This window comes from Seriola lalandi, unplaced genomic scaffold (assembly GCF_002814215.2).
Source record: "Seriola lalandi dorsalis isolate HSWRI2012SDOR001 ecotype SW California unplaced genomic scaffold, Sedor1 jcf7180002054299, whole genome shotgun sequence".
NCBI lineage: Eukaryota > Metazoa > Chordata > Actinopteri > Carangiformes > Carangidae > Seriola > Seriola lalandi.
The window spans coordinates 151,681-161,485 of record NW_019524852.1 but is presented as its reverse complement, the minus strand read 5'-3'; the positions used below and the strand labels follow the sequence as shown (position 1 = coordinate 161,485).

At 43.3% G+C, this 9,805-nt stretch overlaps 1 protein-coding gene across 2 annotated transcripts in view; it reads right to left on the bottom strand.

The window, feature by feature from the left end:
• Positions 1 to 9,697, bottom strand: part of mpped2a (metallophosphoesterase domain containing 2a) — a 68,214-nt gene extending 58,517 nt beyond the window's left edge. Inside the window, exons 1-2 of one of the 2 annotated variants that reach the window (XM_023406296.2) lie at positions 9,286 to 9,697; positions 6,317 to 6,601 (exon numbers count right to left, since the gene is read on the bottom strand). In XM_023406296.2, the coding sequence (XP_023262064.1) occupies positions 6,317 to 6,429 (113 nt within the window). In that variant the 5' untranslated portion in view covers positions 6,430 to 6,601; positions 9,286 to 9,697. Of the gene's footprint in view, positions 1 to 6,316; positions 6,602 to 7,735; positions 7,811 to 9,285 lie in introns of those variants that run through there. The other variant, XM_023406297.2, reaches the window with a different exon arrangement.
• Between the last annotated feature and the right edge of the window lie 108 nt (positions 9,698 to 9,805).

The window sequence follows — 9,805 nt, the reverse complement described above, 5'->3', positions numbered from 1 at the left end:
GGAGGAGAAGGAGTTTGTTAAATGTGGAATTTTTATTTGTGTGTGTGTGTGTGTGTGTGTGTGTGTGTCTGTGTAGGTGGGGGGGGGACTGGTGAAAGAATTTTCATTTCCCTGCATTAACATTAATGTATTACAGCTCAGGTGTCTTAAGTGAATTATGTTTAAATGATGAATAAATAACTACCTAAAAAGGAAACGAGCATTTAACACTGTATGTTATCTCCTCCGTGTTTACAGCCGACTCTCCTGTGTGGAGAATCACAGGCTGACGGAGCCGTTAGAAGATATTATAGGATGGAAGATGGACAACGCTCCATTCTGACTGGCTGCTTAGTGACCACATTGTTAAATCAGGTAACCACAACAACAGTGCTGCTCGCTTTTTTACCAGTTTGCGCCCGCTGGTGAAACTAACCACGGGTTAAACTTTAAACTGACTATTAACACTTAAAAAACACCACAAATGATGTATGCACATCTTTTTACAAATATAACATATTCAGAACATTTGTGTTTTATTATATTATTAATTATATTCAAGTGTCTCTGTTTTCTCTTCCTCAAAACATTTAGGTTGTAGACAAAAATTCAGTCATTATAATTATAGATTTTGGGTCAATGCAGCTAAGTTTCTGTACATTTCTGTCCTGTACTGAAAGTAAGGAGTTGTAACAGCTTTTGTTTTGGCACTGAACCCTAAACTAAGATACATTATCAACATTGGCATTTAAACTTTTCAAAACATTTCCCAGCTCTATGGGACACATCAAATTTAGTCCTGCGGTGTACGTCTTACAAAGATGGATTTAGTGCTTCTTAACACCCTGTTGACAAAACTCAGAGTTGAACTTCAGACGGATTTAAAACATGAAATTCAAAAACAAAGCAGGAGGCAAAAACAAGGCCGACTGTGAAACTAAAAAGGACAGATGAAGACACCGAGGTCTGAATTCACAAAATGACTTTTCAAAAAAGCTCCGACAGCTCTTAACGCAGCAGAGTCCCATTGTAGGTGCTATTTAAGAAAAACGAGCGAGTAACAGGCAACAACTTGGTGGACCATGTGGTTCTCTGGTCTCTCCGTAAAAATCCCAGCATTCTTCTTTGAGTGATTCAAAACTCATGCAGGGAAGCACACGCACACATCAACACAAAAATACTTAAATGAGGTTTCCAAAAAGAAAAATCCCCACATCGTCTGCAGAGTTCAGGAATATGAAGCAGGATTTTGATAATTTAGTATGATCACCCTCCTGTATGGACACTGTTAAATCACAGTACACCTCTAATGCCACAAACATGTCTGCCATCGCTGACCCTGGCAGGAGCGGGAAACCCGACTTCCTCCACTAACATGGTTTTCGTTGGTGTGGATCGCATGGTGCGCACATTCCTTGGGAATTAAATAAATGAACACTCTAAAGGCGTTAATGGCATAATGCAGTTAAGTCACAGAGTGAGAAATGCAAACACATCTGCGATCAAGATAAACCACAAACATCACCATCGCTGCGCAGTCTAATGCGCTACGGTTTCGGATGTCTCTTCTGTCCTTACGTCGGCTAGAATGCTAAAATAACTGCTTTTATTTTTTACAAAAATTTGTCCTGAAACAATTAGTCGATTAAGAATAAACTGCAGGCCATTTTGACATTTGATTAATCGTCAGTTTTCATAATTTTTTCTCTGTCTTCTGTCATTGCAGACTGAGCATCATTCAGCTTTAGACAGCAGACATCACCTTGGGCTGTGAGAAATTTCTTTGCACAATTTTCTGACATGTTTAAAGGCTCAACATGAAAAACACTCAGCAGAGTAACTGATAATGAAAATAATCAGTAGTTGCAGTGCTGGGATTTTTACTTGACCCCAGGAAATTAAATATTAAATCAAAATATTGTAATATTATTTAAGTCTAACCTTTTTCTGGAGTCCAATAACAGACTTTAAGATTCTTTAGTGCGTAAATTTTCTAACTATTTAAGGGCTTACAGAAGTCTCAAAAACACTCCCAGATCTCCACATCAGCTCTGTGTCAGTTTGTCTGTCTGCATCTGTGTGTTGGGCCTTCCCCATGTCTGGCCCAGATCCTGCTCAAATTGGATTCGAAGCCATTAGTGTCCCAACTCGAAGCATATGTTCCAAGTTGCTGAGCATTTCATTTCACGAGACGACGACGAGGGGGCTGAAAAAAGAAAAAGAAAAAGAAAAAAAAAAAAAAACACAGACGGGCGCAGAAAAATAAACCAGACATAAACAGGGCTGGATTGAGTCTGTCGCTCACTTACAGACACAGAGAGACGTCCCATGCTCTGAAGAAAGCCCACTTTGACTTCAGGGTCACGTTCCTGCACATTAGCTTGCAACTGCCACTGTGTGTGTACGTGTGTGTGTGTGTGTGTGTGTGTGTGTGTGTGTGTCGGTCCGAATGTGTCTGGCGCTACATGCATGTTTTCATATGTGGTTCGGAGAGCGATACCTTCGACGCAACACAAAAGGCGCTGCTGTACTCCATCACAGAAATCTAAATATTCTGTCTGAGAGTGGGGGGGTTGAGGGGCTGGGGGGGAAACGACCATTAGAGCAAGGATTGTATTTCAATAGGCGGGCAACCCTCTCATTTGATTTTTTTTTTTTTTTCTCTCTTTGCTTCCAGAAAAGCAACAACTTTATTTATGTCCAAATACTGTGGATGCAGTGAGAGAGGAACCTAGAGCAAGTCGGATCATTATCTCCCAAATCTAAACAAGCCTTTACTTTCCCAGAACAGAGCTTGTATTCTATAAGCACTTAAACATAGTGGGGGGATGGGCTTACAGGAGTGTGTGTGTGTGTGTGTGTGTGTGTGATCCAGGAGTTCCCAGTCTGAGTTTAAGAATGACAGAGTAAAACACTGCAGGCTCTGTGGAAGCCAGGAAACAGCCTAATGTATTTATCCAAACACATATCTGCTGAGAGGCCCTGCAGCTTCAACACATCCCCTTCCTACAGGGGCTTCACCTCCAAATACTACCAGTGAAAATGGGGACAAAAAAACTGCATGATACAGGCAAAAAAAAAAAGTGCTAATTATCTACAAACATTTAGATTATTTGTTCCAGTTTTTTAGGAAATTTAACTGCATTTCTGCACCTTAGACACAGTGTCGATGTTTGTGTTTCTCAGAGCAGCAGAAGCTACATGTTGTTTTCACTCCTCCTGCCCGACTCTTAATGTGTCCCTTTCACTAAATAAACCTAATAAACAGCTCTTTTTTTTACAGCCTCAATCTGTTCTTGTTTGTCGTCATCCGAAATAAAATGAAACTGTCTCCAGACGACAGCTGATGATCCACTAACAGAAACTTTTCTTTTCTTCAGGGTTTTCCCTCTCAAGCACCAGGTAGGTCCCACTTTGCTTGTTTCTCCATTTTCTCCACAAAGAAGTTTTATTTGATGTTCCTTTTATGCAACGTTAATCTGCTGCTTCTCTGGCTGAACTTCACTCACGGTCATCTGGAGCAACACTGCAGTGCAAAAGGCCAAGATGAGCCAGACTAAGACTTTCCAGGGAGCTGAACACAAAACCTGTCCCTGTCAGTCACAGCAGCATTAAATAATACATCCAAAAATAAACAGTCAAATTTCAACAAAACTGGAACCCTGCAGATGTCATTCTGTCATACGTTACAAAGCTGCTCTATTATTTGCAATGTACAAAAAGAAAGATCAAACTTGAATCTATTCAGATGAACCCTGTGCTGTCTGGCATGTGGTTACCTTGATTCATACCGAACCATTCGGCCTGATTTATTGCCGTGTTTGTCAACCATTAAAACGGACTGACGTAACACAAACTGCGAGGTGACCTTGTCTCATTTTCCACATTCGAGGCGCCGACTCTCGCCGTGCAGGCGGCGCAGCTGAGGAATCCCAAAACAACACAGTGGCACAATAACGTGAACGCTGCCAACACCGGGAGGAAGGTAAGAGTCCCGTTCAGCTGTTTACATGATTCCATAATTTGACCATGTCCCCAAAATAATCCTGTTTACATGAATGTGATTACCCAGACAGAATTGTGGGAATCCGAGTGTCTGAGGTAAACAATATGTAAAAACAAAAAAACTCATCCACTTGTTTACCAGATGTTGTCAGTCCCCGGAGTGAAGCAGTGCGGCTGGTCGACTTTTGCTCTGCAGTCTGCATAGATCTCGCACTGCTGCCCAACTTTTCCTCCGATTTATCCAGCGTTCATGTGTCTGTGTTATCTCATTCTCTTACACATCATGTAACAAACTCCAGTTCAGAGTGTCGACCGCGCCGGCTGCCATCTTGGTTCACCTTGGTGCAGACTCAAATTCCCTGCCGCCTAAATGCAACACAATGAGCCGAGCGCACGTGCAACCTGACGGACGAATTGAAGCCAAAGAAACTCCCCTCATGATGATTTCTTACCGTCAATCTATATCTAATTTCACTCTGATTGGAAAATGCTGTAATTATCCAAAAACCGATACGTTAACATTATGTGGGCAAAGATATGTTTTTATTAACCGCTGATGTGTTTCAGGATCAAACAACTGACAGAGAAGTTTTAAACTTGTGGTAAAGAAATGGTCGCTAAGCGGTCAATCATCAGACTGTTTGCATCTTTTCTAAGCAGACCTGCCTCACCTGACAGTCTGTGATATCACCACTTTGTTTTTTTTTAACAATGACAACAATGGAAATAAGCTCCGAGCTTCACTGTGGTTTTACCCATAACAATTAAATTATATGTCAGGACTCGGGGATTTCAGAGTTGTGTTTACTGTACTGTCAGATCTATCTCTAACAAAGACTACAATGGCACTTGTGTAATTAATGCACAGTGCTTACACAGACTCTTCTCGTGTGCTACTTTGTACAACTTAAACCTCAAGTTGTTCTCGTTTATGCAATCAGCTCCAACATGCTTCATCATCTCATTATTTTGGTGAAATATTTTATTTGTCTTTATTTTGTTGCACCTGCAATTTAGAAAATGCCAAAGCAGTAGGAGTGTGTGACTGCTTTTCTCCCCAAAAAAATAATCACGCATCTAAAAACAGCCAAATCAAACCACAATTACCCACAAAGAATAAAGTTCAACCGAAGAGCTAAAAGAAATGAAGTGACAAACAAATCCTCTATGATGACTATAGAAACAGCAGGCAGGCAGCACTCTGGTGCTCCTCTTCAATCACTTCCTGTCCCTGCTGCAAGTTAACTTTTCACACGTCGCTCTGACTGAAAATGAAATGTCTTCAGCACAAACCGACAATCAGTCACAAACCTTTTATAAAAGCTCACAGCTGCTGTAATTGGGAGAGGACACAAAGCGAGCTGCAGCTCTGTGTTAATATCTGTCCACAGATAAAACACACAGCGTTCTGATGAGTGTGTGCGTGGCGGGGGCTGACGAGTCACAGCGCTCTGACCCACTAATGAGAGTCAGAGCGTAACCACATCAGACAAGAGCAACGCTAAGCAACTGGTCTTATAAATAAATAAAGAGAGCGCCCCAATGCGAAAAAAAGTGTTCATGCACCGCAATGACAACATGGCACAAACGATAACAGTCTCATAGCACGACCACAACGGACAGTGGCGAGCTGTCCGCGACACACGACAGGGAGGGAGAAACCACAAAGTCAGAAAAGCTTCTGATCAAATCTGTGCGAACCAAGGAAAGCATTTTGTTTTCAGTGCATGAGCGTGTTTGTGCAAACACTGCATGATTGTCAAGCAACATGTTTCACCTGCCACACTCCCTACAAACTTCTTTAAACAGTCATATTTAATTTCCCTAAACGTTACACAGCGCAGTTCAAACTGTTTTTGGTCTGCCTATTCTCAAAGTTTGTACTCAAGGGCCAACGTACACTCTCTGAGCTTGAGCCAATTAAATCAAAGTATAAACAAAGTCTCTGCATCAAAGAGGCTCCTGATTGGCTTCCTGTTGCACCTTAAAATGTCTGAATATCAGCTTTTTTTTTCAGTTTGTCGATTACATATTATTCATAAATGTGGTTGAAACTTCATACAAAACCAGCCTGACAACAGCTAAATGTAAAAGTGAAATAAAATTATCATAAAATAAATAAATTAGGACAAAGAAGACTTGGATGAGTTTACTCTTTAAAAGTTACATCTCTCATATATGGGATTTAAGACTGAAAATACGCAGGATGACGCATATGAATTTGCTTTTGCAGGTAATTTTGCATAAGCATGTTAGTTTACTAACTCATGGCAGATGATCTAAAGCGTGTCCCAGTGTGTGTCAGTGTGTGTATGAAACTGCGTGCACTTACATGTGGACATGTGGAGGTTGGAAGCGGCTCTGGTTGATGTTGTAGTGTGTGAAGGCCTGTGTGGGGTTGGAGCTGTACTCGTCCACCGTGATGGTCACTTTGCCATGAGCCATCCTTCCACCGTTTGGACATGAGACGCCGTTCGTTCACCAGGATTCAGCAGCGAGCCGTGCAGCAGTCATCCTTCAGAGCCGCCCAAGAAGCCCAGGAAGTCTCCCAGCAGCAACAGCAGCAGCAGCAGCAGCAGCGACCCGGCCGACCGACTCGAACACGACACGCTGCAGTCTGCACCGACAGGAGCACAGAGACACACACACACACACACACATACATCAGCTGCTTTAAAACACCACCACAAGGTACGCGCATACTTGTGAATGCACTGGTTGGGTAGTCTCTCATGTAACAAGAAATTAGAAAACCTCCCAGAATACATTTCTACACATTTAAATTGTTCAAAAGGTTAAATGCACGAGCATCTAAACTAACATTAGGTGAGCTACAACGACTCACACACAGAGCACACATCAAGAGAAGGAACTGAATCGTTCTCTAATGATTCGTAATCACAACATTTACATACGTCTGTGTTGTACATATGTAACTACAGTTTTCCTGTTCGGCGTCAGAGAGCACAAACAGAAACACATTTGTTCGATTTGACTTAGGAAGAAACTAATTCCTGAAACACCTCATCAAACCATTCTTCACAAAATCCTAATTAGAAAAAATGCAGTGAGGCAACTTAAAAACAATTAGCAGATTTACTCTACCTTTTCAAGACAATATGGCATTTCATTAGAAAGAATAAAAAAATTGCTTGCTAGAAGTTTGCACAGAGCTATTCTTTCCAAAAAACTAAACACTGGACTGTTAAAGCGACAGTTTACAATCTGGAAGGCACATTGTTAACTGCTGCTCTGCTGCTCGTCCCCTGGTTGGTTTTTATGCAAACTAATACATTCAAATGTAAAAATGACTGCAGGCATTGGCCTCTAAGGCATCAGCCTGTTGAAATAAAATACACCGAGAAAGAAAAGCTGCAGGTATAATCTCTGCTGGAGTTTAAAATTGTTGCAAAGCCTTCAATAAGACAAGAAAAATTCTTCACAACGCTTGCATGAAAACGAGGTCTGCTTCCCTGCTGACAATTACCCCGAAAACATACAAAAAAAAATAAAACAAAGATCTGCTTTTGTTATTCCAGGCCTGGTGCTCCAATTCTGAAATGAACCAGCAACAATTAATCTGCCAGCTGAACTGCTTTAGCACCTTTGCGTAACCGTACAATAACTACTAAATCAGGTAAAATAAATAAATAAATAAAAACACACTTTCACTCCTAAAATCCTGGAAGGAAAAGCAGCTAAAATGCTGTGCGGTGTTGCATATTCAAAGCTCACTCGCTCGCTCACTCACCGGGCTTGGCTGTGTGTTCCCCTTGCACCCTGAGCTTCCCTCCTGTCTGACCTCCCTGACTGATAGTAAAGTGGCCACTGTGGGCTTGACAGGCTTTATATACCAGACCTCCTGATGCAGCCACAAGCACAAGAGGAAGGAGAAAAAAAAAGAAGAAAAAAAAAAAAAAGAGGAAATTTTTGCCCTCAATCTTACATGTCTATCATCTCTTTTGGAGGGAAATCAGCAGCTCCAGAGTTGATTTAATGGTTAAATCCTGTGATGCAGTGGTGAGTAGAAAAAAAAAAAAGAAAAAAGAAGAAGAAGCTGTAACCTCCAGTTGTTGAATATCTTAAAAGCCCTCAATTTAAACAAAAAAACTGTCCTATTTTCACAAAAACACTGATTTGTGTTTTCTGGGTCAACTGGATGCTTTTTCCTACTACGTGTGCTAAGAATTGAAGTCAGAAAGATTTATGCCAGCCTAGAAAAAAAAAAAAAGGTGGGTAAACTCAATTCCTGCACACAAAAAAAAAACCCCCAGCTTAAACTGAGTTTAAGCATCTGCACAACACACTGCAAAGTTAAAATGACATTATCCCGACTTCAATGAATCCTTGCAAGAGACAAGTTTGCAGATCTTCCTGGGCCTTTCCAAAGAAATTATTTCATTTCAGTTAAAAGCTGCCCCTGTCAAATGCCTTGCACACACTTTACCACAGCAATCATTTCTCCCAAGGCAAAAAATCTTAAACCTGAAGTAGGACTACTGTTGATGCTGCTGCCCGGAAAATGCGCTCTTTTTTTTTTTTGTTGTACATGTAGGCCGAAAAGCTGAGGACGGATTTGTGTGCAGCATGCTTCACAGTTTCCTCGGTGTGTGCAGTCAGTGTGTGTGTGTGTGTGTGTATGTGTGTGTGTCGGGGCTGCTGAAACTCGCCTTGCTCGCCTGTCTGTCTCTACCTTATGGCTACAGTAGCAGCAACTAGCTCTCTAGCTTAGCCTGCTAAACCTGCCCTGGCTGTAGATTTTTATTATGCACGCTGTAGCTTCGCACTGTGCTGCTTTTCTTTAACCCGGGAGGAGGGGAGGGGGGGTTACACACACACACACACACACACACATTGTCGGTCCTGTAGTTGAATATACAGAGCGCCTATACACGCTATATTGCTAACTTCACGAGTAGATATCACTCCGGTAAGCGGAGGGGGTAAAGGCGAATAAATTGACCCTTTCTGATACCATGCATATACACGATGTGTGCTATGCGCCGCTTGCTGTTAACACTGCTGCTTTGCAGAAATGTACACACACACACAAAAAAAAAGAAAGGTCCGTGCAATCCTGAACTCTGCTCCTGGAATAATAAAGAAACACCCAAAGGTGGTCAGTGTCACAGCACCGCCGCGCTAACCTCCTGCTCTTCCTCGTAAATGACAAGCCACCTTTTAACCGACGGCTTTGTGTCAGGAATTTCTTTTTTTTTTTCCTCCCCGTCTCCCCTCTTTCTCCCCTCCCTCCCTCTCTCTCTCCTCGGTTCTCAAAGCAAAGCGGAAAGGTTGCTCTACCTTCGTCGTGTGGGGTTGTTTTGTGCGTTTTTTTATCTGGCCGGAGAAAGAGTGTCGGGTCGGGGTCGCCCTCTACGCGGCGGCGGCGGCGGCGGCAGCAGCAGCAGCGGCGGCGGCGGCGAAGGGACGTGGGTCCATGCGGCAGCAGCAGCGGAGCGGGCAGGTTCGTACGCGGCCGTCCAGGGGTTGCGGCAGTCTGGGCGGGTAGGGCAGAACCTTCGACCCGGCGGGACCTCGGCTGGCTCCTGTGGACAAGAAACCAGACAAGAGAGCGAGGGGAGAGAGCCGGAGAGGAGGGCGAGAGACACTGACAGACAACAGGGAGGGAGAGAGAGAGCAGCCTCGGTCTGACGGAGGGGGAGCCGGAGTGCAGTGAGTCGGAGCTGCCACTGGGGTCAGAGAGCAGAGAGAGCAGGAGCGAGCACAACCCCCCGCCACCTCCCGTGCGCGCGCCTTCACCGGCGGGCACACGCGCAGAGAGGCGCGAGAGGGAAAGGAGGCGGGGGGAGCTGGCGGTGGG